This window comes from Pelodiscus sinensis, chromosome 1, assembly GCF_052426305.1.
Source record: "Pelodiscus sinensis isolate ZL-2025 chromosome 1, ASM5242630v1, whole genome shotgun sequence".
NCBI lineage: Eukaryota > Metazoa > Chordata > Testudines > Trionychidae > Pelodiscus > Pelodiscus sinensis.
The window spans coordinates 137433892-137461323 of record NC_143052.1 but is presented as its reverse complement, the minus strand read 5'-3'; the positions used below and the strand labels follow the sequence as shown (position 1 = coordinate 137461323).

The 27432-nt window shown below is 50.7% G+C and overlaps 1 protein-coding gene across 1 annotated transcript; it reads right to left on the bottom strand.

Moving 5' to 3' along the window:
* Positions 1 to 3217: 3217 nt before the first annotated feature.
* LOC142826776 (endogenous retroviral envelope protein HEMO-like) lies at positions 3218 to 5541 on the bottom strand. Its single transcript, XM_075919802.2, has one exon. It carries the CDS (start codon positions 5048 to 5050, stop codon positions 3218 to 3220), a length of 1833 nt encoding a protein of 610 aa, XP_075775917.1. The 5' UTR covers positions 5051 to 5541.
* Between the last annotated feature and the right edge of the window lie 21891 nt (positions 5542 to 27432).

Here is a 27432-nt window from a genome sequence, read left to right as displayed (position 1 = left end):
TATGGCCGCGGTACCCCGTGTCGCCATTTTCGGCTTGAAAAGTTGAAATCGGCAATCGTGGCCCAAGGACAGCTTTTTCGGGTTTCGGACATGGATTTCTGGCTCCGCAGCCCGGGTTGCCGTTTTCTGCTTCAAAATCAATTTTGGCCATCGCGGCCCGAGGAGGGCGTAATTGGGCTCCGAACGTGGATTTTGGCCTCCGAAGCCCGTCTCGCCGTTTTCGGCTTCAAAAGTCAATTTTGGCCATCGTGGTCCGAGGAGGACGATTTCGGGCTCCGGATGTTAATTTCTGGCTCCACAGCCCAGGTCGCCGTTTTCGGCTTCAAAACTAGATTTCGGCCACCGTGGCACGAGTAGAGAGTTTTCGGGCTCCAGACTTGGAATTCTGGTTCCACAGCCCGGGTCGCCGCTTTCGGCTTCAAAAGTCGATTTCGACCATCGAGGTCCGAGGAGAGCGTTTTCGGGCTCCGGACGTGGATTTCTGGCTCCGCAGTAGGGTTCGCCATTTTCAGCTTCAAAAGTCAATTTTGTCCATCGCAGCCCGAGGAGGACGTTTTCGGGCTCTGGACGTGATTTTCTTGCTCCGTGGCCCGGTTCGCCGTTTTCAGCTTAAAAGCTCGATTTCGGCCATCGTGGTCCAAGGAGGACGATTTCGGGCTCCGGACGTGAATTTCTGGCTCCACAGCCCAGGTCGCCGTTTTTGGCTTCAAAACTAGATTTCGGCCACCGCGGCACGAGTAGAGAGTTTACGGGCTCCGAACGTGGATTTTGGCCTCAGAAGCCCTTGTCGCCGTTTTCGGCTTCAAAAGTCGATTTCGGCCATCGAGGTCCGAGGAGAGCGTTTTCGGGCTCCGGACGTGGATTTCTGGCTCCGCAGCCAGGGTTCGCCGTTTTCTGCTTCAAATGTCAATTTCGGCCATCGCGGCCCGAGGAGGACGTACTCGGGCTCCAAACGTGGATTTTGGCCTCCGAAGCCCGTCTCGCTGTTTTCAGCTTCAAAAGTCAATTTCGGCCATCGCGGCCCGAGGAGGAGGTTTTCGGGCTCCGGACGTGGATTTATGGTTCCACAGCCCGGGTCACTGTTTTCAGCTTCAAAAGTCGATTTCGGCCATCGCGGCACGAGTAGAGTTTTTTCGGGCTCCAGACTTGGAATTCTGGTTCCACAGCCCGGGTCGCCACTCTCGGCTTCAAAAGTCGATTTCGGCCATCGAGGTCCGAGGAGGGCATACTCGGGCTCCGAAAGTTGATTTTGGCCTCCGAAGCCCGTCTCGCCGTTTTTGACTTCAAAAGTCAATTTCGGCCATCGCGGCCCGAGGAGGACGTTTTCGGGCTCCGGACGTGAATTTCTGGTTTAGCAGCCCAGGTCGCCGTTTTCGGCTTCAAAACTAGATTTCGGCCACCGCGGCACGAGTAGAGAGTTTTCGGGGTCCAGACTTGGAATTCTGGTTCCGCAGCCCGGGTCACCGCTTTCGGCTTCAATAGTCGATTTCAGCCATCGTGGTCCGAGGAGGGCGTTTTCTGGCTCCGAACGTGGATTTTGGCCTCCGAAGCCCTTGTCGCCGTTTTCGGCTTCAAAAGTCGATTTCGGACATCGCGGTGCGAGGAGGACGATTTCGGGCTCCGGACGTGAATTTCTGGTTTAGCAGCCCAGGTCGCCGTTTTCGGCTTCAAAACTAGATTTCGGCCACCGCGGCACGAGTAGAGAGTTTTCGGGGTCCAGACTTGGAATTCTGGTTCCGCAGCCCGGGTCACCGCTTTCGGCTTCAATAGTCGATTTCAGCCATCGTGGTCCGAGGAGGGCGTTTTCTGGCTCCGAACGTGGATTTTGGCCTCCGAAGCCCTTGTCGCCGTTTTCGGCTTCAAAAGTCGATTTCGGACATCGCGGTCCGAGGAGGACGATTTCGGGCTCCTGACGTGGATTTCTGGCTCCTGTCAGCCGACGGTCAGGGCAGTGAGTGGTGTGTGTGTGTGTAGTATACACCCGAGACTTCAACTGCTGAGACCGGGGTCCCTTGCAGTGGGCAACCTGGAAGAGGTTGAAGGGCGCCCCAATAAGTGTACAGAGAGAGCTTATTATGCTTAAGATTTCAGCTGCTAGAATTCATAATTCCTTCGCAGCGGGCAGCCTCATGGAGACTGAGAAGCGCCCCAATGGAATTTGCCACCTTGGTGTGACACAAATCCAAACGCCCAAGCTCTCCCTATATCTGTCCCTTTATGACCGGCTGAAGTTCTTTTAAATTGTGCTTGGTTCTATTACAGCAACTGAAGGAGTCAGGTTAAAGCTTAAACAGTTACAGGTTTATTTGAGGAAGCTTATAAATCATGTGGTTGCAATGGCTATTGTTCTATTTCTTAACTGCTGGCAAATAGATAGATAGATAGATAGATAGATAGATAGATAGATAGATAGATAGATAGATAGATAGATAGATAGATAGATAGATAGATAGATAGATCTTAAAAAAATGGTTACAAGGGAAATAAAGATAGAAAATAGAAAATAATGGTACCAAATGACAGCTTAATCTTTAAAGAGCTCTGTTCTATGCATGCACTATAACAAAAGGACACATACAGGTACAATTTTTACCCCTTTCTGCGTCACTCGGTCCCAGCGTGTCAGGCCAGGATTGGTCCCTCAATTCCTCGGAAAGACGAAAATACGAGGTGGACCTCGGGAGGTCAACCACCTAACCCGACCAGCAGGTAAATGGTAGATTGACACTCAAAGTGAGTGTATGCTGGGCCCATCTTATATACCCATTGGGTCACGTATTTTCTCTTTCTTATCTGTAATGCCAATTGATGCTGGTCTGTCTGCTGTGAGACCAGTTCTTACAAGGGAGTTGTGAACTTAATTTACACTTGTAAGAGAGAATTGAGATGATTAAATTGGAAGTACGGGACATTGTTTTCTCAGTGGGAAATTCCTCTCCCAGGGACTGTGTGTGTTCGAATCAACATAGGTGCCAGCCTGACACTTCTTGCAGCCTCGAGCTTAGCTTATTTCCTTAATCGTTACTCAGAGTCAGAAACTTGCATATCCTGGTCAAAGCAGATCAAAGCTTAATGGCTATGCTGATCTTCTTATTGTCCCTTCTCTGCTCTGTATACAGACATCTCAGAGGGCAAGCAAGATTGTTTGAGATGGGGCAGTCTGTCTGGCTACATTCCACCCCCTGATACGATACAACACGTCCCAGGAATGCAAGATTTAAAAGTACCCAATGGCCTGATTAGAGGGTTCGGGGTCGAGGAATTGACTGGGATCCTTTCTCAGCGCTGTATATCGAATGTGCGCAGAGGAAACGGCTGTATTAACTAAACATTTTACAACACACAATATTATACAAAAGGCAATTATTACAATCAGAATAATCAGAATAGTGGTTATAATAAAATGCAGAAGGGGAGATAAATAGAGTCCCAGCTGGTGGGCTAACCAACTCAGCCATGAGAGTTTTCCGTCTTTAGTTACAGCATGTAGCACTTTAACTGCATCTTTTATGGCAGACACATCTTGTTCTATCTGCCCTGAATGGTTTACATAAAAACAGCAAGACTGATTGATTACAGCACAAACTCCTCCTTGTTGAGCCAAAATTGCGTCTAATGCAATCCTATTTTGCAGGGCAAAGCGTGCTACAGATTGAATCTGCTCGTTGAGTATGCCTAGAGCATCTGCAGTGTGGTTGAGGGCTATTTCCAGCTGTCCTGAAACATTTACTAATGCTTGTTCAAGCTCAATTACTCCAAGCCAAGGCCAAAATGCACGGCCAAATGCGTGAAAACCTGAGGGGTGTTCTATGAGAGGGTTTAGGGTGAATTTCCTCCTGGATCTGTGTAGGAAGCTTCCGAGGTTGGTAATACCTGGAGCCGTGATGTGTGGGTGTACTGTTAGTCCTCCGGGCACAGCGTGTCCCAGGGAGCACCGTCCTGTCCAGCCTACTGGCAGGTATTTATAGGCCTTTTCCCCACAAATTAAAAATAGTCCAGGTTCCTTGTTAAGGATAGGGGAATATGGTCCCTTATACCATCCCTTCCCCAGGGGCTTTTCTTTGGGGGCATGATATGCAGCACAGTAGCTGTTGTTAGTGATGGAGCACTGGAGGGCAATTAATAGGTCCTGTAGGATCTGGTCTGGTCGAAAAATATTTGCCTTAGCACACTGGCCAGGCAGCAGGCTATTGCTTTTTACCAGTGTAGGGTTATAAATGTATCCAGTGCTAGGGACTATGAAGAGGGAATTATTATGCCAGGTCTTACTTTCTGGGTATTGACTAAAGTTTAGGGGGATAATGGCGGCATTGCTAATGCCAAACAAGAGTCTGTGGTCAAGGGAGACATTGAGAATGTTCCCCCAGCAGTTTAGGGTGTCTTGGTGGGTGTGGCTATCCTGATGTGAATACATATCCCAGGCTCCTGATTCTTTATTAAAAGTTGCAATGTGGGTGCATTGGTGGTCCTCAAAACTACCTAGTTGAGGTCCACTGCCTTCCTTATTTTCGAAACAAATGGGGTACATGTCTGTGGAGATTCCAGTTACATATTCTATTGGCTTACCCCATACCGTCTGTTGCCACTTTCCTTGCCACCCCCCGAGTTCCCCCCGAGAGTCATTTTTAGGAGTGTGGTGGTCGCTGTCGTCAAACCATACCGGCCCCCATTGGAAAACATCACTCTTGTTCCACCAGTCATTCGTGCTGAGAGGGATGAACTCGATTCCTAGTCCAGTGGATGAATTGAGCAAGGTGCACATCCAACAGTTCGTGGCCCCAGCAGCGGAGGCGATGGCTTGAATGGCACCTTTGAGCGGATGTTCTGGTGTAGCAGCAACAGTTGAGATGAGGATGGAAACCATGGCAAGTCGGAGTACCACGTCTTGCTTCAGCTTAGGGTTTCTCTCAAAGTTTAGTCTATGGCTAGCAACAGCAATTGCAAGCGTCACAGCAAGGAGTGATGTATATACAACAAGTTCATAGCAGCTTCCCGGATTCAAGTCAGCATTGGGAAGGGTCCATTCTGCTGGAGCACTGTCCGGGATCATTGCCTCAGTTTCCTGGAATAAAACATAAGGTCAGCCGGTCTTGGATACGATCCAAGCCTCAGTAATGGTTATTGGTGTTAGTTCAGCATCGGCAGTGGTCCAGACTCCTTTTCCCTTGTAGGAGTGTAGTACACGTGTTTGTGTCCCCAAGCTGGGGTGCTTGATTACCACAGTGTCTCCAGGTGCATATTTAGGATTCTTGAGTGGTACAGTGGGGCTAGGAGGGGTTCTCCCTGTAGGGAAGAATCCCTTGTGGAGTGGACTGCCCGTAGGGGTCTGCCGGTTGTTTAATCTCTGCACCACAGTATCCAGTCTGTTTCCCCATTTGCCATCCGTAGGCCTCAGGTGGGATTTTAACAGTCCATTCCAGCGTTCGACTATGCCATTAGACTGGGGTCGATACGGGAGGTGGAAAGTCCACTGGACTCCATTGCGGAGGGCCCACTCATTTACCAGCTTGTTTTTAAAATGTGAGCCGTTGTCGGACTGGATTTCTTGGAGCGTTGGGACAAGGGCTATTAAGCAGTTTAGTCCCATGACTGTAGATAATCCTGTTGCCACTCGAGTTGGGTAAGCAAACCCAATTCCTGAAATAACTTGTACTCCAGTTAAAACGTACTTCCACCCTTGCTTACTGGTGGGTAGTGGACCAATATAATCTACTTGCCAGGTTGCCCATAGTACCTTTCCATCTCTTAGTCTGGCAAACCGTTGTCCTTCTGTTATATGTTTCCTGAGCTCAGCACACAGGGTGCAAGCTTGGACCAAATCTCTGGCTTGTTTGTGGGTGATAGGCCACTCCCTGGCATGTGCCTGCCGTACTAGTTCATCGCTTCCTGTGTGTCCCAAGGTTTCATGTAGCCAAATGTACAGGCGGTTCCAATCCACCTGAACAGCAGAGATCTGTGCTACTGCATCTGCCAGGTTATTCAGCCGTGCAGTCGGGGTGTTATTCTTTTGGTGAGCTGCCACATGGCCTATGCTCAGTGCATGTTGGGTTGCATGCTGGTACATCCATTTCCAATATTCTACTCCCCAAACAGGCTTTCCTCCTATTTCCCAGTTATTATTTTTCCAGTTAGTTATCCACTGGGTGGCTCCAGCCCATACAGCATAGGAGTCAGTATAGATGGTTCTAGCGCCTGCCGCACAAGCCAGTTTAATTGCTGCCACCTCTGCAAGCTGGGCTGATCCCTCTATGTTTGTGGTCAGGGGTGTAGCAGATGTGTCTGCTGATACAGCAGCAGCCTTCCCTGTCCACTTTCCTTTCACTAGTTTGGCACTGCCATCTGTGAACCATACTCCCTCGGGTTGTGACGGGTTAAATGGGGCTGCATCCTTAATGGGAGATTGCTGTGGGGGCTGATGGTATTCCTCAGGCATTCCTACCCTCCACAGGGACTCCTTAATCATGGTGGGGTTTTGTGCAGTATCTGCCCCACCTACCCTGTGGTGCAAATAAAGTGCCCATCTCTGTACAGTCATTTTCTGGGCTACGCCTGGTGGCAACTCCTTTCCCTCTAGTACGGGCTTAATGATTGGAAGAGGAGTGTGTAGGGTTATGGTTGAGCTTGGGTTAGCTCCTCTGTTTCCCTTAGGGCTGTGTAGGCTGCCAGAAGCACCTTTTCATAAGGCAAGTAATTTGACTGTGACCCCTGCCATGACTTTGAGCCAAACTGTATAGGACGACGGAGTACAGTTTCACCTTCCTGCCATAAGGCATGGGACATTCCTGTATTTCCCACGGTAAGGTACAAATGGAACGGGGCATTAGGGTGTATGGGGCCCATGGACTGATAAGTGTGTATTTCGTTTATGAGCTGTTCCTCATGGTTAGGACCCCACTCCCATCTAGCATGTTTTCTAAGCAAATTGTACAATGGTCGAGCTATGACCGCAAAGCCAGGTACATGTTTCCTCCAAAACTCCAAAATTCCTAGCAATTGTCTCAACTGTGTTTTATCCTCGGGGGATGGTGCTTGGCTAAGTTCCTGTACTGTCTCATTCGGGACCATCCTCCTGCCTCCCATCCAGACAGTGCCTAGGAATTTTACCTCATGAGAGGGGCCTTGGCATTTGTCCGGCGGTAAATCTAAACCAAGACTTTCTAATGTTGTTCTTACTTGATTCATGGCCTCTTGGACCTCATCGGGGGAATCTCCTCCTATTAAGATATCATCTATGTACTGCAATATTTGGACACTCGGTGGCAGGGTCAGACCGTCTAGGACCCTTGCCAGTGCCCCATGGTAGATTGTTGGGGAATGTTTATAGCCTTGGGGCATACGGGTAAAAGTATATTGAACCCCTTTCCAGGTAAAAGCAAATTTTTCCCGATCTTCAGGTTGCAGGGGAACCATGAAAAACATATCCTTCACATCTAGTACAGCCAACCACTGCTTATTCCAAGTCTGTATACTGTTTACAATGTCGACTATGCTAGGAACTGCAGCCGTTAAAGGTCCCGTGCTGCTATTTAGTTTTCGATAGTCTATAGTGAGTCTCCATTTCCCATTTGGCTTCTTTACTGGCCATACTGGTGAGTTATATGGGGAGTAAGTGCGAACTAGGATTCCCCGTTTTTCCAAGTCTTTGATTAGTTCAGAGACTGGAGCTATAGCTTCGGCTGGGATACTGTACTGTTTCATTGTTGTTACTGTGGAAGGCGGGAGAGCGGGGGCTTGAGTCAGCAAACTAATCTTGTAGCGAGGGGTGTCTGTATCACCCAGGACAGTCACGTGTGACTTAAGGCCAGCTCCAAAAGCCCGTCTTTCTCCATTAATCACTCCCTCCCTTCCTCTTAAGATATCCATGCCAAATATGTTGGCATTTCCAAGGACTATTTCATGCTTTCGGGGCTGTCTGTGGGGTTTTAAGGGAATATCCAATTTTACTTTGACCAGGGGATAAGTTGTAACTGTGCCATTTACTCCGATAACTAGTATTTGCTTTCAGCCAGAAGGTGGCAGGCCATGAAAATCTTTCTGCCTAATCATGGATATTTGAGCTCCAGTATCCACCAGAAAAGTTACTGTGTGTTTATCATTTACAATTATTTGGATCCGGGGGTCATTGCTGGGATTTTCCTCCCCTTTGAGCTCGTTTATGTGGAGGGGAGGCTGACCCCCACTATTTAGTTTCCCTGGTCGCAGCTAACCAGGGAAAGTGGCAGCTCATGTAGTTGCTGTCGCAGTGTCGTATAAGGGGTGTCTGTAGCAGGAGGGGCACTAGGAGTTATGTTTTCCCTCTCTGGATCAGCTTTCTTAAAAGTGGCCAGGAGCTTTAATCTTCCAGTTGGTAGTCCGTGAATTACATCTCTGGGGTAGCCTAAGGCTAAGCACTGCTTCCAGAGTCTAGTTCGGAGCTCCTTTTCTTCCGGAGTTATCTCACGCCTGGGTTTGAAACCCTCTGGTTTACCTTTGGGGTTTCCTTTTAGCTCCCGCACCTTGGCTTTAGCCGGTGGTGCACCGCCTTCCCCAAACTCCCGGAAGTACTGTATCATCATTGTCAGTAACCCTTGATAGGTGGTGCCTGGCTCCGCTCGGACGGTGTCTTGGAGACTTAGGGACATAGCCTTATGGGCACTGGGTGCTCCCTTCAGAAGCGGTCTGAGTTCATCTTATAGGCCCTTTTGTTCCCAGGGGTTCCCTATCTCCCGCTCGGGGTTGGATTTGATCCGATTCAACAGGCTGATAGTGGCTGCTATTTGCAGGGCCCGCTTAACTTCATCTACATTCGCCCACGGTGTAGTGGTAGGCTCGCCTCGGTCTGCCCAAAAGATTCCTGTAACCCACCCACCCAGAGAGTTTTTGGGCCTTGGTCGTCTGGGTGGCTGAGAAATACTCCAGCACCCAGATTAAGCCTACTGCACTCTGAGGAGGATAAATGCGTGTGTCCGGCTCCGCTGTCCCATATACGGACTAGCCAATCTATGATTCCTTCCTCAGGTCTCTTAGTGAATTCTGCCTGTATTTCCCGTAATTCTGCGGGCTTGTAGGATCGTGTGGTCCTTTCTGTTCGGCTCCCTTTCTTCCTCTGACTGTCTGATTTACACCCATCGGAGCTGACAGAGACAGTAGTTCCCTCCCCCTCACTGCCTGAGCTTCCTCCATCCTCCTCACCTGATATTTTAAAGGTGACAACTGGTCTCATCTGAACTGGGGCTGCTTTCCTTTTGTTAGGCAAATAGGAAACTGATTCTCCATTAGAGGAATCCCAGATGTCTCCTTCCCAATCATCTGGATCTAACCACAGAACAGTTTCTACTTTGGCTCTGTTAATGCTTCGTGGCTTGGCTTCCAATTTCTCTCTACGTGCAATCCCTTCCTTTTCTAACATTGGGAGGAGCCGCCCCTGTAGGTGCTCCATGTCCCTACTTAGTGTCCGCACCTGGGTATCTAAGTTCTGACATTGTTTCCGCAGTTCCTCCTTCTCATTTCTAACCTTTATCAGCTCAGTTTCTAAGTCCCAGTAGCTAGCACAGGCTGCCTGCCAGGCACCCTTTAACAGCCAGATGCAAGCGCCTTTCCCTTTTCCCTTTTTGATCTTACAAGCGGCTCGCCAGCTATGAAACTGTTCCCAGATCTCCTGGGATTTCCCCCAATCTTTCTCTAACATCTGTTTGTCCCATTTAGGGTTACCCCATCCCTCTCGGGCAAACCCTTTCTCTATACCACTAAAATCCATGTCTATCATGACAGGCTTCATGTTGCTGTATGTGAACAAGTAGCACAATCCTGCCGACTACACCAATTCTGTCAGCCGACGGTCAGGGCAGTGAGTGGTGTGTGTGTGTGTATTATACACCCGAGACTTCAACTGCTGAGACCGGGGTCCCTTGCAGTGGGCAACCTGGAAGAGGTTGAAGGGCGCCCCAATAAGTGTACAGAGAGAGCTTATTACGCTTCAGATTTCAGCTGCTAGAATTGAGACTGAGAAGCGCCCCAACGGAATTTGCCACCTGGGTGTGACACAAATCCAAACGCCCAAGCTCTCCCTATATCTGTCCCTTTATGACCGGCTGAAGTTCTTTTAAATTGTGCTTGGTTCTATTACAGCAACTGAAGGAGTCATGGTTCTATTACAGAAACTGAAGGAGTCAGGTTAAAGCTTAAACAGTTACAGGTTTATTTGAGGAAGCTTATAAATCATGTGGTTGCAATGACTATTGTTCTATTTCTTATCTGCTGGCAAAGATAGATAGATAGATAGATAGATAGATAGATAGATAGATAGATAGATAGATAGATAGATAGATAGATAGATAGATAGATAGATAGATAGATAGATAGATCTTAAAAAAATGGTTACAAGGGAAATAAAGATAGAAAATAGAAAATAATGGTACCAAATGACAGCTTAATCTTTAAAGAGCTCTATTCTATGAATGCACTAAAACAAAAGGACAAATACAGGTACAATTTTTACCCCTTTCTGCGTCACTCGGTCCCAGCGTGTCAGGCCAGGATTGGTCCCTCAATTCCTCCCCGTGGACCTCGGGAGCTCAACCACCTAACCCGACCAGCAGGTAAATGGTAGATTGACACTCAAAGTGAGTGTATGCTGGGCCCATCTTATATACCCATTGGGTCACGTATTTTCTCTTTCTTATCTGTAATGCCAATTGATGCTGGTCTGTCTGCTGTGAGACCAGTTCTTACAAGGGAGTTGTGAACTTAATTTACACTTGTAAGAGAGAATTGAGATGATTAAATTGGAAGTACGGGACATTGTTTTCTCAGTGGGAAATTCCTCTCCCAGGGACTGTGTGTGTTCGAATCAACATAGGTGTCAGCCTGACACTTCTTGCAGCCTCGAGCTTAGCTTATTTCCTTAATCGTTACTCAGAGTCAGAACCTTGCATATCCTGGTCAAAGCAGATCAAAGCTTAATGGCTATGCTGATCTTCTTATTGTTCCTTCTCTGTTCTGTATACAGACATCTCAGAGAGCAAGAAAGATTGTTTGAGATTGGGCAGTCTGTCTGGCTACAGCTCGGCAACCCGGGCCGCCGTTTTCGGTTTCAAAAGTCGATTTCGGCCCTCTAAGCCCGAGTAGGGTGTTTTCGGGCTCCGGACGTGATTTTTTCGCTCCACGGCCTGGGCAGCCGTTTTCGCCTTCAAAAGTCGATTTAGGCAATCGAAACCCGAGGAGGACGTTTTCAGACTCCGGATGTGATTTTCTCTCTCCACGGCCCGAGCCGCTGTTTTCAGCTTCAAAAGTCGATTTCGGCCATCGCGGCCCGAGGAGGACGTTTTTGGGCTCTGGACGTGGATTTCTGGTTCCACAGCCCGGGTCTCCATTTTCGCCTTCAAAAGTCGATTTTGGTCATCACGGCCCGAGTAGGACGTTTTCGGGCTCCGGACGTGATTTTTTCGCTCCGCGGCCCGGGTCACCGTTTTCGGCTTCAAAAGTCGATTACAGCCATCGCAGCCCGAGGAGGACGTTTTCGGGCTCCGGACGTGAGGATTTCTGGTTCCGCAGCCCAGGTCGCCGTTTTCAGCTTCAAAAGTCGATTTCGGCCATAGCAGTCCGAGGAGGGCGTATTCGGGCTCCAGACGTGAATTATGGCCTCCGCAGTCCGGTTCGCCGTTTTCGGCTTCAAAAGTTGATTTCGGCCATCGTTTCCCGAGGAGAGCTTTTTCGGGCTCCGGACGTGGATTGCTGGCTCCGCAGCCCGGGTCACCGTTTTCGGCTTCAAAAGTCGATTTCGGCCATCGCGGCCCGAAGGGGGCGTTTTCGGACTCCATACGTCGATTTTGGCCTCTGAAGCTCGTGTCGCCGTTTTTGGCTTCAAAAGTCGATTTCGGCGTTCGTGGCCAGAGGAGGACGTTTTCAGGCTCCGGATGTGATTTTCTCTCTCCACGGCCCGGGTCGCCGTTTTCAGCTTCAAAACTCGATTTTGGCCATCGCGGCCCGAATAGCATGTTTTCGGGCTCCAGGCTTGGATTTCTGGTCACCGCTTTTGGCTTCAAAAGTCGATTTCCGCCATCGCATACAAACGTGGGCGTTTTTGGGCTCCAGACGTGGATTTCTGGCTCGACGGCCTGGGTTACCGTTTTTGTCTTCAAATTCGATTTCAGCCTTTGCGGCCCGAGGAGGACGTTTTCGGGCACCGGACATGGATTTCTGGTTCCACAGCCCGGGTCGCCGTTTTCGACTTCAAAAGTGGATTTCGGCCATCGCGGCCCGAGTAGGGCGTTTTCAGACTCCGGACGTGATTTTTTCGGTCCGCGGCCTGTGCACCCGTTTTCACCTTCAAAAGTCGATTTTAGCAATCGAGATCCGAGGAGGACGTTTTCGAGCTACTGACGTGATTTATTGCTCCGCGGACCGGGTCGCCGTTTTTGGCTTCAAAACTCGATATCGGACAAATGTCCGAAGAGGACATTTTCGGGCTACGGACATGGATTTCTGGTTCCACAGCCCTGGTCGCCGTTTTGGCCTTCAAAAGTCGATTTTGGTCATCATAGCCCGAGTTGGGCGTTTTCAGGCTCCGGACGTGATTTTCTCAGTCTGCGGCCCGGGCAGCCGTTTTGGCCTTCAAAAGTCAATTTTGGCCATCACGGCCCGAGTAGGGCATTTTCGGGCTCCAGACGTGATTTTCTCACTCTGCGGCTAGGGCTTTTTTCGACTTCAAAAGCTGATTTTGGCCACTGCGGCCCGAGGAGGACGTTTTCGGTCTCCAGACCTGATTTTGTCGCTCCACGTCTCGGATCGCCGTTTTCGGCTTCAAAACTCGATTTCGGACATCGCGGCCCGAGGAGGACGTTTTCAGGCTCCGGACATGGATTTCTGGCTCCGCAGCCCGGGCCGCCGTTTTCGGCTTCCAAAGTCGATTTCGGCCATCGCAGCCCGAGTAGGGCGTTTTTGGTCTCTGGACGTGATTTCTTCGCTCCGCGGCCCGGGCACCCGTTTTCGCCTTCAAAAGTCGATTTCAGCAATCGAGACCCAAGGAGCACGTTTTCAGGCTCCGGATGTGATTTTCTCTCTCCTCGGCCCGGGCTGCCGTTTTCGGCTTCAAAAGTCGATTTCGGCCATCGCGGTCCGAAGAGGATGTTTTCGGGCTCCGGACATGATTTTCGTGCTCGGAGGCCCGGGTCGCCATTTTCAGCTTCAAAAGTCGATTTCGGCCATCGCGGCCTGATAAGGGAGTTTTTGGACTCTGGACGTGCTTTTCTGGCTCGACGGCCCGGGTAACCATTTTCGCCTTCAAATTCGATTTCGGCCATCGTGGCCTGAGGAGGACGTTTTCAGGCTCTGGATGTGATTTTCTCTCTCCATGGCCCGGGTCGCTGTTTTTGGCTTCAAAAGTCGGTTTCGGTCATCACAGCCGTAGGAGGACGTTTTCGGGCTCCGGACATGAATTTCTGGCTTCACGGCCTAGGTCTCCGTTTTCTGCTTCAAAAGTCGGTTTGGCCATCGCGGCCCGAGAAGGGTGTTTTTGGACTCCGAACGTGATTTTCTCGCTCCGCGGTCCGGGGCACCGTTTTTGGCTTCAAATGTCGATTTCGGCCATCACGGCCCAAGGAGAGCGTATTCATGCTCCGGACGTGGATTTCTGGCTCTGCAGCCGGGGTCTTCATTTTTGGCGTCAAAAGTCGATTTTGGTCATCGTTGCTTGAGGGGGGCGTTTTCGGTCTTCTGACATGGATTTCTCGCGCGGCAGCCCGGTTCGCCGTTTTCGGCTTCAAAAGTTAATTTCGGCCATCACGACCCGAAGAGGGCGTTTTCCGGCCCCTGACGTAGATTTAGGCCTCCGAAGACCGTTTCGCCCTTTTCGGCTTCAAAAGTCGATTTCGGTTATCATGGCTTGAGGAGGGCGTTTTCGGATTCCGAACGTGCATTTTGGCCTCCGAAGCCCATGTCTCCATTTTCGGCTTCAATAGTCGATTTCGGCCATTGTCGCTCGAGGACAGCTTTTTCGGGCTCCGGACATGTATTTCTGGCTCCGCAGAGTGGGTCACAGTTTTCGGCTTCCAAAGTCGAATTTGGCCATCGCAGCCCGAATAGGGCTTTTTCGGGCTTCGGATGTCATTTTCTCGCTCCGCAGCCTGGGTCGCCGTTTTCAGCTTCAAATGTCGATTTCGGCCATCACGACCCGAGAAGGACATTTTCACGGTCCAGACGTAGATTTCTGGTTCCGCAGCCCGGGTCGGCATTTTCGGGTTCAGATGTAGATTTCGGCCATCGTGGCCTGAGGAGGGCTTTTTCGGGCTCCGGACATGGATTTCTGGCTTGGTGCCTAAGGTAGCCGTTTTCGCCTTCAAAAGTCGATTTCGCCCATCGTGTCCCGAGGAGGACATTTTCGGGCTCCGGTCGTGGATTTCTGGCTCCGCTGCCGGAGTCGCCGTTTTCGGCTTCAAAAATCGATTTCGGCCATCGCGGCCTGAGGGGGGCGCTTTCGGGCTCCGGACTTTGGTTTCTGGCTCGGCGGCCCGCGTCACCGTTCTCGCCTTCAAAAGTTAATTTCGGCCATCACGGCTCGAAGAGGGCGCTTTCGGGCCCCGGACGTGAATTTAGGCCTCCGAAGCCCATTTCGCCGTTTTTGGCTTAAAAAGTCGATTTCGGCAATCGCGGCCCGAGTAGGTCGTTTTCAGGCTCCGGACGTGATTTTCTCGCTCGGCAGACCCTTCTCCGTTTTCGGCTTAAAAAGTCGGTTTCGGCCATCGAGGCTCGAGGAGGGCATTTTCTGGCTCCGAACGTGCATTTTGGCCTCCGAAGCCCGTGTCGCCGTTTGCATCTTCAAAAGTCGATTTTGGCCATATTGGTTTTTCGGGCTCCAGACGTGGTTTTCTCGGTCCGCAGCCCGGGTCGCCGTTTTCGGCTTCAAAAGTTGATTTCGGCCATCGCGGCCCGAGAAGGGCGTTTTCGGGCTCTGGATGAGATTTTCTCGCTCCGCGGCCAGGGTCGCCGTTTTCAGCTTCAAAACTCGATTTTGGCCATCACGGCTCAAGGGGGGCGTTTTCGTGCTCCGGACGTGGATTACTGGCTCCGCAGCCCAAGTCACCGTTTTAAGCTTCAAAAGTTGATTTCGGCCATATTGGCCCGAGGAGAGCTTTTTCGGGCTCCAGACGTGGATTTCTGGCTCCGCCGCTGGGTTCGCTGTTTTTGGTTTCAAATGTCGATTTCTGCCATGGCGGCCCGAGGGGGGCGTTTTCGGGCTTCGGATGTGGATTTCTGGCTCGAGGGCCAGGGTAGTCATTTTCGGCTTCAAAAGTCGATTTCGTCCATTGTGGTCCGAGGAAGACATTTTTGGGCTCCGGTCGCAGATTTCTGGCTCCGCAGCCGGAGTCGCCATTTTCGGCTTCAAAAGTCGATTTCTGCCATCGCGGCCCGAGGGGTGCGCTTTCGGGCTCCGGACTTTGATTTCTGGCTCGGCAGCCCGCGTTGCCGTTCTCGCCTTCAAAAGTTAATTTTGGCCATCTCGGCTCGAAGAGGGCGCTTTCGGGACCCGGACGTGGATTTAGGCCTCCGAAGCCTGTTTCGCCGTTTTCGGCTTCAAAAGTCGATTTCGGCCATCGCGGCCTGAGGAGGGCGTTTTCAGTCTTCGGACATAGGTTTTGGCCTACGCAGCTCGGGTCGCTGTTTTCTGCTTCAAAAGTTGATTTCGGCCATCGCGTCCTGGAGGGGGAGTATTCAGGCTGCGGACAAGTATTTTGGCCTCCGAAATCCATGTCTCCGTTTTCAGCTTCAAATGTTGATTTCGACCACCGCAGCCCCTGGGGGAGTTTTCGGGCTCCGAACATGGATTTTGCCCTCCGAAGCTCATGTTGCCATTTTCGGCATCAAAAGTCGATTTCGGCCATTGCATCCTGGGGGGAACTTTCGGGCTCCGGACGTGGATTTTGGCCTCCACAGCTCGGGTTGCAATTTTCGGCTTCAAAAGTCCATTTCACCCACCGCGGCCCCGGGGGGGGGGGTTACTGGCTCAAGGTGTGGATTTTGGCCGATCCGGGCTGCGAAGTCCAAAATCTACGTCCTGAGCCCGAAAACGCCCTCCTTGGGCCACGATGGCCGAAATCGACATTTGAAGCTGAAAACGGCAACACGGGCTTCGGAGGCCAAAATCCATGTCTGGTGCCCGAAAACTCTCCCCCGGCCGCGGTGGTCGAAATCGACTTTAGAAGCCGAAAACGGCGACCCGTGCTGCGGAGGCCAAAATCTACGTCCAGAGCCCAAAAATGCCCTCCTCGGCCGCGATGACCGAAATCGACTTTTGAAGCCGAAAACGGCGACATGGGCTGCGGAGGCCAAAATCCGTGTCCGGAGCCCGAAAACTCCCCTCCTGGCCGCGATGGACAAAATTGACTTTTGAAACGGAAAATGGCAACCCGGGCTGCAGAGCCATAAATCCACGTACGGAGCCCTAAAAGGCCCGCCTCGGGCCACGATGGCCAAAATCGACTTTTGAAGTCGAAAATGGTGAGTTGGGCTCCGGAGAACAAAATACACATCTGGAGCCCGAAAACGCCCACTCAGACCACGATGGCCAAAATCGACTTTAGAAGCTGAAAACGGCGACCCGTGCTACAGAGGCCAAAATCCAAGTCCTGAGCACTCCCCCGGGCCACGATGGCCAAAATCGACTTTTGAAGCCATAAACGGCGACCCAGGACACGGAGCAAGAATACCAAGTCTCGAGCCTGAAAAAGCCCTCCTCGGGCCGCGATGTCCAAAATCGACTTTGGATACAAAAACGGCGACCCGCCTGTGTAGGCCAAACACTACGTCCGTTGCCCAAAATCGCCCTCCTCTGACTTTTGACTTTTGTCTGAAATTGACTTTTGAAGCCAAAAACGGCGACAAGCACTCCGGAGGCCAAAATGCTTGTCCGCAGCCTGAAGAGTCCCCTCCAGGCCGCGATGGCCGAAATCAACTTTTGAAGCCGAAAACGGAGACCAAGGCCGCGGACCGAGAAAAACACGTCCGGAGCACGAAAACGCCCCCCTTGGGCCGTGATGGCCGAAATCGACTTTAGAAACAGAAAACGGTTACCCGGGCTGCGGAGGCCAAAATCCACGTCTGGAGCCCCAAAGCTCCCCCGCAGAACACGGTGGCCGAAATCGACTTTTCAAGCCAAAAACGGTGAACGGCGTAGAGCCAGAAATCCACATCCGGAGCCTGAAAATGCCCTCCTCATGCCACAATGGCCGAAATCGACTTTTGATGCCGAAAATGGCGATCCGGGCTACCAAGGCCACTATGTAAATCCGAAGCCCGAAAACGCCCTCCTCGGGCCGCGATGGCCGAAATCGAATTTTGAAGTAGAAAACAGCGACCCGGGCTGCGAAGCCAGAAATCCATGTCTGGCACCCGAAAACGCCCTCCTCGGGCCGCGATGGTCGAAATCGACTTTTGAAGCCAAAAAAGGCGACCCAGGCCGCGGAGCTAGAAAACCATGTGCGGAGCCTGAAAGCACCCCGAACGGGCCACGATCGCTGAAATCGACTTTTGAAGTCGAAAACGGTGACCCGGGCTGCGGATGCCAAAATCCACGTCCGGAACCCGAAAACGCCCCACTCGGGTCACGATGGCCAAAATCGGTATTTGAAGCCGAAAACGGCAACCCGGGCTGCGGAGGCCAAAATCCACATCTGGAGCCTGAAAACTCCTTCCTCGGGCCGCGATGGCGGAAATCGACCTTTCAAGTGGAAAACGGCGACCCGGGCTACGGAGCCAGAAATCCACGTTCGGAGCCCGAAAACTGCTTCCTTGGGCCGAGATGGCCGAAATTGACTTCTGAAGACGAAAACGGTGACCCGGGCCGTCAAGCAAGAAAACCACATCCAGAGCCCGAAAACGCCCCCCCTCTCCCATGTAGCGATGGCAGAAATCAACTTTTGAAGCGGAAAACGGCGACACGGGCTTCAGAGGCCATAATCCTTCTCCGCAGCCTGAAAACTCCCCCCAGACCGCGATGGCTGAAATCGACATTGGAAGCTGAATACGGCGACCCGGGTTGCGGAGCCAGAAATCCACATCCGGAGCCCGGAAACGCCCTCCTCAGACCGCGATGGCGGAAATCAACTTTTGAAGCCGAAAATGGCGACTCGGGCTGCGTAGACCAAAATCTATGTCCGGAGCCCGAAAACTCCCCCAAAGGACATGATGGCCGAAATCGACTTTTGAAGCCGAAAACGGCAATCTGGGCTGCGGAGCCAGATATCCACGTCCAGAGCATGAGAACACCCTCCTCGGGCCGTCATGGCTGATATCGACTTTTTAAGCCGGAAACGGTGACACGGGCTTAGGAGGCCAAAATCCTTGTCCGGAGCCAAAATCTACGTCTAGAGCCCGACAAAGCCCTCCCCGGGCCGCGATGGCCTCCCCAGGACGCGAAATCAACTTTTGAAGATGAATACGGCGACTCGGGCTGCGGAGGCCAAAATCCACATCTGGAGCCCGAAAGCTCCCCCACAGCACGCGATGGACAAAATCGACTTATGAAGCCAAAAACGGCAGAAATCCAAGTCCTTAGCCCGAAACCTCCTTGGGCTGCGATGGCCGAAATCGACTTTTGAAGCTGATAACGGCGACCCAGCCCACGGAGCGAAAAATCTACGTCCGGAGCCCAAAAACGCCCTTCTCGGGCAGCGATGGCAGAAATCGATATTCGAAGCCGAAAACGGTGACCCGGGCTGCGGAGGCCAAAATCTATGTCCGGAGACAGTAAACGCCCTCCTCAGGCCACGATGGCTGAAATCGACATTTGAAGCCTAAAATGGCTACCCGAGCCGCTGAGCCAGAAATCCACGTCTGGAGCCCGAAAACACCCCCCTCCCGGGTCGCGATGGCTGAAATCAACGTTTAAAGCCAAAAATGGCGACCCAGCCTGCGGAGGCAAAAATCCACATCTTGAACTAGAAAGCTCACCGCGATGGCCAAAATCGACTTCTGATGTCGAAAACCGTGACCCGGGCTGCGTTGCCAGAAATCTACGTCCTGAGCCAAAAAATACCCTCATTGGGCTGCGATTGCCGAAATTGACTTTTGAAGCCGAAAACGGCGACCCTGGCTGCGGAGCCAGAAATCCACGACCAGAGCCCGAAAATGCCCCCCTCGGGCCGCAATGGCCAAAATCGAATTTTGAAGCCAAAAACGGCGACAGGAGCTTCGGAATCCAAAATCCATGTCCGAAGACCAAAAACATCCCCCCTGGCCACGTTGGCCAAAATCGACGTTTGAAGCCTAAAACGGTGACCAGGCTGCCGAACCAGAAATCCACGTCCGGAGCCCAAAAACGCCCTCCTCGGGCCATGATGGCCAAAATCGACTTTTAAAGCCATAAACCGTGACCCGGGCTGCGAAGGCCACAATGCACATCTTGAGCCTCAAAGTTCACGATGGCCGAAATAGAGTTTTGAAGCCGAAAACTGCGACTCGGGCTGCGGAGGCCAAAATCCAAGTCGTGAGCGAGAAAACTCCCCCCCAGAGCCGCGATGCCTGAAATCAAATTTTGAAGCTGAAAACAACGACCCACGCCGCTGAGCGAGAAAACCAAGTCCACAGCCCGAAAACGGCCCCTTTCGGGCCGCGATGGCCGAAATCGACTTTTGAAGCTGAAAACCGCTACCCAGGCTGCGTTGCCAGAAATCCACGTCCTGAGCAAAAAAACACCCCCTCGGGCCGCGATCGCCGAAATCGACTTTTGAAACCGAAAACTTCGACCAGGTCTGCGGATCCAGAAATCCATGTCCGGAGCCCGAAACCGCTCCCCTCGGGCCACGATGGCCGAAATCGACTTTTGTAGCTGAAATCGTCGACCCAGGCTGCAGAGCCAGAAATCCACGTCCGGAGCCCGAAAACACGCACCTCGGGCCGCAATGGCTGAAATCGACTCTTGAACTGAAAACGGCGACCCGGGCTGCGGAGCCAGAAATCCACGTCCGGAGCCCGAAAACACTCCCCTCGGGCCGCGATGGCCGAAATCGACTTTTGTAGCCGAAATCGGGGACCCAGGCTGCGGAGCCAGAAATCCACGTCTGGAGCCCGAAAATGCCCCCCTCGGGCCGCGATGGCCAAAATCGAATTCTGAAGCCAAAACCAGCGACCAGGGTGAGGTGGCCAAAATCCTTGTCCGCAGCCTGAAAAATCCCCCCGGTGGTCGAAATCGACTTTTGAAGCCAAAAACAGCGACCCGGGCTGCAGAGGCTAAAATCTAAGTCCTGAGGCCGAAATCTCCCCCCCCCCCAGTCCGCAATGGGCAAAGTTGATTTTTGAAGCCGAAAACGGCGACCACCTCCAGAGCCCGAAAATGCCCCCCTCAGGCCTCGATGGCCAAATTCGACTTTTGAAGCCAAAAATGACGACCCGGCCTGCGGAGGCCAAAATGCATGTCCGGAGATGAAAAATGCCCCCCCCCCCCTGTGCCGCAATGGCCTAAATCAACTTCTAAAGCCGTAAACGGCGACTCGGGCTGCGGAGCCAGAAATCCACGTCCGGAGCCCGAAAAATCCCCCCGGGCCGCGATGGCCGGGATCGACTTTAGAAGCCGAAAATGATGAGCCGGGCTGCGGATCCAGAAATGCATGTCCCAAGCCCAAAAATGCCCCTCCATGACGAAATGGCCGAAATCGACTTTTGAAGCCAAAATGGCAACCCAGGCTGAGGAGGCCAAAATCCATGTGCGGAGCCCGAAATCTCCTGCCCCCCGGGCCGCGATGGCTGAAATCGACTTTTGAAGCCAAAAGTGGCGACCCGTGCTGGGGAGCCTGACATCCACATCCGGAGGCTGAAATCTCACCCTGTGGCGCGATGGCCGAAATCTACTTTTGAAGCCAAAAACGGCGACCCAGGCTGCGAAGGCGATAATCCACGTCCGGAGGCCGAAAACGCCCCCCGAGGTTGCGATGGCTGAAATCGACCTTTGAAGCTGGAAACAGCGAACCGGGCTGCGAAGGCCAAAATCCACGTCCTATTACCAAAAACGCCCCCCCGGGCCGCGATGGCCGAAATCGAATTTTGAAGCCGGAAACGGCAACCTGGGCTGTGGAGGCAGAAATCCACGTCCTGAGACCGAAAACACCCCGCCGGGCCGCGATGGCCGAAATCGACATCCAGAGCTCTAAAACGCCCCCTCGAGCCGCAAGGGTAGAAATCGACGTCCAGAGCCCGAAAATGGTCCCCCGGGCCACGGAGGCCAAAATCGATTTCTGAAGTCAAAAACAGTGACCTGGGTGGCCGAAATCGACGTATCGAGCCCGAAAATGCCCCCCAGGGCAGCGAAGACCGAAATCAACTTTGAAGCGGAAAACAGCAACCCGAGCTGCAGAGGCCAAAATCGATTTCCAGAGTTTGAAAACGCCTCCGCCCCCCAGGCTATGATGGCCGAAATCAACTTTTGAAATTGAAATCGACGTCAGGAGCCCGAAAACGCCCCCTCAGGCTGTGATGGCCGAAGTTGACGTTTGAAGCTGAAAACGGCGACCCGGATCACGGAGGCCGAAATCCACGTCAGAAGCCCAAAAACGCCATCCCTGGCCACGATGTCTTTAATCGACTTTTGAAGTGGAAAACGTCGACCCGGGCTTCGGAGGCCGAAATCGACATCCGGAGCTGAAAACGCCCCCCGGAGCAGCGATGGCCGAAATCGACATCTGGAGCCCATAAATGCCCCCCCAGGCCACGATGGCCAAAATCAACTTTTGAAGCCGAAAATGCCGACACGGGCCGTGGAGGAAGAAATCGACCTTCAGAGCCCGGAAACGCCCCCCGGGCCGCAATTGCCGAAATCTACTTTTGAAGCCGAAAACGCTGACCTGTGCTGCGGAGGCCAAAATCAACGTCCAGAGCCCGAAAACGCCCCCCTGGCCGTTGTGTTCGAAATCGACTTTTGAATCCGTAAAGTCCGACCCAGCCACAGAGGCCAAAATCGACTTTCTGAGCTTGAAAATGCCCCTCTGGGTGGCCATTACCGAAATTGACTTTTGAAGCTGAAAACGCCGACCCAGGACGCAGAGGCCGAAATCTGTATCCGGAATCCAAAAACGCCACCACGGGACGCGATGGACAAAATCTACTTTTGAAGCAGAGAACGCCGACCCAGGCCGCGGAGGTCTAATTTCATGTCCAGAGTCAGAAAACCACAGCCCCTGGGACGCGTTGGCCGAAATTGACTTTTGAAGCCGAAAATGGTGACGCGGGCCGCTGAGGCCGAAATCAACGTCCGGAGCCCAGAAATGCCCCCACAGGGACGTGATGGTCGAAATCGAGTTTTCTAGACAAAACCTCCAACCCGGGCCGCAGAAGCCGAAATCGATGTCCTGAGTTTGAAACCATAACCCACCGAGCCACTATGGCCAAAATTGAGTTTTGACTGCTAAGACGGCGACCTGGGCCGCGGAGGCCGAAATCAATGTCCAGAGCCCAGAAACACCCCTCTGTACCGCAATGGCTGAAATCGACTTTTGAATCTGAAAACTCCAACCTGGACCGCGGAGGCTAAAATCAACGTTCGGGGCCTGAAAACGCCCCCCCCCCCCGTGATGGCCGTTATTGACTTTTGACTCCTAAGATGGCGACCTGGACTGCGGAGGCTGAAATCAACGTTCGGAGCCTAAAAGCCCCTCCTCCGGGCCACGATGTCTGAAATCGAGTTTTTAAGCCAAAAACAGTGACCTGGGCAGCGGAGATCGAAATAGGCGTCCGGAGCCCAAAAACGACCCACCGGGCCGTGATGGCCGAAATCAACTTTTGAAGCCAAAAACACCGAACCGGGCTGCGGAGGCCGAAGTGGACGTCTGGAGCCCAAAAACACCCCCAGGCCGCGATGTCCGAAATCGACTTTTGAAGCTAAAATGCCGACCCGGGCCGTGGAGGCCGAAATCAACGTCCGGAGCCCGAAAACAACCCCCCTGGCCGTGATGGCTGATATCGATTTTTGAAGCCAAATATGCCGATTTTTCAAAAATAATGGCCAAAGGCTCCTCAATGACATTTGCCAACTCCCTCAGTACCCTCAGATGTATTAAGTCTGGACCTATGGATTTGTGTATGTTTAGCTTTTCTAAATAGTTCCTAACCTGTGCTTTACCCACCAAGGGTTGTCCATCTTCATCCCATCTTGCATCACTTAGTGCATTAGTCCGGGAGCCGACCTTGTCCATGAATACAGCTGCACAGAAAGAATTGAGTATTTCAGCTTTCCCTACATCATCTGTCACCAGGTTACCTCCTTCATCCAGTAGGGGCCATACACCCTCTCTGATCACTTTCTTCTTGTTAACATGCCTGTAGAAACCTTTCTTGTTATCCTTCACATCCTTAGCCAGCCGCAATTTCAATTGCGCTTTCGCCTTCCTGATAGCCTCCTGGCATTCTTGAGTAATACATTTAACCCCCTCCCTAGTCATTTGTTCAAGTTTCCACTTTTTGTAAGCTTCCATTTTGTGCTTAAGTTCACCAAGGATATCCCCTGTAAGCCAATCTGGTCTCCTACCATGTTTGCCTCTCTTGCTACGCGTCGGGATGGTTTCTTTCTGTGCCTTCAATAAGGCTTCTTTAAAATACTGCCAGCTGTCCTGGACTCCTTTCCCCTTCATGTTAGCATCCCAGGGGATTCTGCCCATCAGGTGTCTGAGGGAGTCAAAATCTGCTTTTCTGAAGTCAAAGGTGTGTATTTTACTACTCTCTTTTCTTCCTTTGGTCAGGATCCTGAAATCTACCATTTCATGATCACTGCCTCTAAGGTTGTCACCCACTTCTGCTTCCTCTATTAGTTCCTCCCTGTTTGTGAGCAGAAGGTCAAGCTGTGCACAACCCCTGGTCTGATCCTTCAGCAACATTCTCCAAAAGTTATCCTCAACATTCTCCAGAAACTTCCTGGATTGTCTGTGTACTGCCGTATTGGTCTCCCAACAGATGTCAGGGTGATTAATGTCCCCCATGAGAACCAGGGCCTGCAATCTGGAAGCTTCTCTCAGTTGTCCAAAGAAAGCCTCATCTACCTCATTCACCTGATTTGCTGGCCTGTAGTAGACACCAACCACAACATCACTGCTGTTGTTTGCTCCTTTAAACTTAACCCATAGACTCTCAACAGGTTTGTCTCCCTCTGTATACTGGAGTTCAGAGAATTCATAGTGCTCTCTCACATATAGTGCAACTCCTCCTCCTTTTCTCCCCTGCCTGTTCTTCCTGAACAGTCTATACCCTTCCATGACAGCGCTCCAGTCATGCGAGTCTTCCCACCAAGTCTCTGTTATCCCAATTAAATCATATTTCTCGGACTGGGTCAGGGCCTCCAATTCTTCCTGTTTGCTGCCCAGGCTTCTCACATTAGTGTACAAACACCTCAGATAACCAGTTGATTGCCCTATCTTCTCCATTTGAATCAGGGGTTCTCCTTTCTTGCTCGTTTCTCTTTGCATTTCTTCCTGGTATCCGACTTTCCCACTCTCCTCAGGGTTTCTGTCACCATCCCCCAATGAACCTAGGTTAAATCCCTCCTCACTAGGTTTCCAAGCCTGCCCGTGAAGATGCTCCTTCCACTTTTGGTTAGGTGGATCCCATCTCTTCCTAACAATCCTTGTGCCCGGGACAGAGTCCCATGGTCAAAGAAACCAAAACCCTCTCTGCGACACCACCTGTGGAACCACGCATTTACTTCCTCAATTCGATGATACCTGCCTAGTCCTTTCCCTTCAACAGGGAGGATGGACGAGAACACCACTTGCACTCCAAATTCCTTGATCCTTCTTCCCAGCACTACATAATCCACAGTAACTTGCTCAAGGTCATTCTTGGCCATATCATTAGTTCCCACGTGGAGAAGCAGGAAGGGGTAGTGATCCGAAGGTTTGATCAGTTTTGTAAGCCTCTCAGTCACATCCTGAATTTGAGTTTCTGGTAAGCAGCACACCTCTTGAGGTTCCAGGTCCGGCCGGCAGATGGATGACTCAGTCCCTCTTAGGAAGTCCCCTACCACCACCACCCATCGTCTTCTTTTGGGGTAGGTGGTCGTGGAACCCTCATCCCTAGGTCTACGCATCCCATGCCTTCCAGTAGATGGTGTTCCCTTGCGGTTTCTTCCTTGTGAGGTCCCTTCCAAAGCATTCACCACTGCAGAGCCTGTGGAGAGAGCCTGAAAGCGATTACTTACCTCTATAGCACTGGGGGATTCCTGTGCTGGCCTTTTTCCTCTTCTAGAAGTTACATGCTGCCAGTTCTCTTCCTGGTCCCGTACTGCCCTCTCCGGCTCTTCCACCTGCCGTGCTTGCAGGATTAAATGCGGTCTTCTATTGAGGAAGTCTTCATCCTCTCTGATCGAGCGTAGGATCGACACTTGGGCCTCCAGTCCTCTAATTTTTTCTTCCAAAATGGTGACCCGCTTGCACTTAGTGCAGATGAAATCCGTTCTTTTTTCCGGGAGGAAGACAAACATGGCACACACTGTGCAGGTAACAACAGCAGACCTATCACCATCCATCCCTGCTGTCCTGTTTGCAAGTTCCTTGGTTGCTTGCTCACTGCTTTATAAAGCCCTGGACTGCCTGAAAGCCCCTCCTCCTACCAAGGCTCAGCCAATCATCAGAGGCTTCTAGAATTCAAACTTTAATTAGAAGCCAACAGTTTCCACCTGCCAGTCACAGCACACACTCCGTGAAGGAGAGGGAGATGGGAAAGAGGAAGTGTTTTCTTTATAAAATGTTAACCAGAAATCAATAAACAATTTTATTAAAACCCAGATCAAGATTATCATTTTGGCAGCTATTCTTAAGGGAAATAGTAGTGAAACTGGAAAAATAGTACAATGTATTGATAAGACAAAGATATTAAATTTTGTATTGAGACCAGCATGTTCACTACTTCATTTTGTATACCTCAGATGCATGCAGTAGGCCAAAATCATGCCTGGTATAACTTCACACAGCAAGAGAGGAGAGTATTTTTTTAATTAGGGAAATGTAATTGATCTAATCCTAAAAATTGGCAGATAGCCTCACATATGCAGCTGAAAAACGAGATTACAACTAAACGAGATTTCAACTAAAGTTGAAGTATCTCTTTAGTAACACCATCTTTAATTTACAGCTCTCAAATAAACTTACACTAACAAATTAAATCTCCAACCTAAATTAATTAGTCCCTTATTAGAAGTAAGAGAAGTCTATGAATATATGGATTTTAAAACTATATGGAGTTTTATATCATTTGTCAAATAAAACAGCAGAAACGAAAGGTAACAATCAGCAGCAGAATTATGGAGTGGAAAAATCTCATTTCAGTTAACTGCTAACCCTTATAGTAAGTCATTCGTCCAGAAATAGGAAGTTCCATAATAAACTGTGTATATGCAAAAATGAAGATGAGAAACAATTTTCAAACCAATTAGAAATCTTCACTCTCTATAAGCCAGACAGACACAAGCAGATAATCAAGTGTCAGGTTGCTGGAGAAACATCTTCAATGGAGAGGTCAATCTTCTGAAAGGTAATTATGAACAACTGCACAGAGAACTGCGTGCAACTCACTAAAGCTGAAACGGGGAAAATCTTCTGACAAAAATAAGAAATTGTGAATTTAAAAGATTTAAGGTATCATCTTTGTTGGTTACTGGAAAATTGGCCACAGGGCTCCCATGTCCTGTCTGCTGGCATGTGGCTTTGGCACATAGCCCATTACAATGTTTTAGACATCTTTACTTGAGAAGCTTAATCTCTCTCTTGTTCTCAGCAGAGAGAAGATATTACTGTGTGTGTTGGACTTTTAGTGGAGTTTGTGGTTTTCAGTGTCTTGTTTCTACTTAGTGGTTTTCTTATCATCTGTCCAAAACTATCTGGTTGTTAATGGTTGCTGGCAGACAAAAATCAATGAATGATGGATGGGCAGGTAGGTTCTTTTGGTTCCCTGGTTAGCTTTGGTTTCATTTTGGATGTTGTGGGCAGATCAGTGATCAGGTCTTTAATTTATCAGTTTGGGATTCTCTGGTACTGACTTGCTTCCCTGCCCACAGCTTCTTAGGCTCCACAGCAAGATAATTTAATCTCTGGCTCTTCAGAAATTGGCAAAAAAAATCTCATTCACACACACACACACACACACACACACACACACACAAAAGCATGCATGCACACCAAACATATAAAACTTCTTTAATTCAAGACATTTTCCTCCCTAATGAGTGATATGGCAATCTCTTTTTCTGAAGTGCTAAAAGCTAGGCTCACCAAGCTTTCTTAATTATAAAACTTTAGCAAAAACTTGGAAGTCGCCTTTCTGAAGAAGAATGAATAACAGCTGAAATGCTAAGGAACGGAGGAACTGTATAAGTGATCAATGAGGGTGATAAAAGAAAATAGGAAAAAACATAGCAAAGGAAAATGAGAATAGGAAATGGCCTTACATTCAATCACAGATGCTGGCATCAGGAGACTTGGGCAT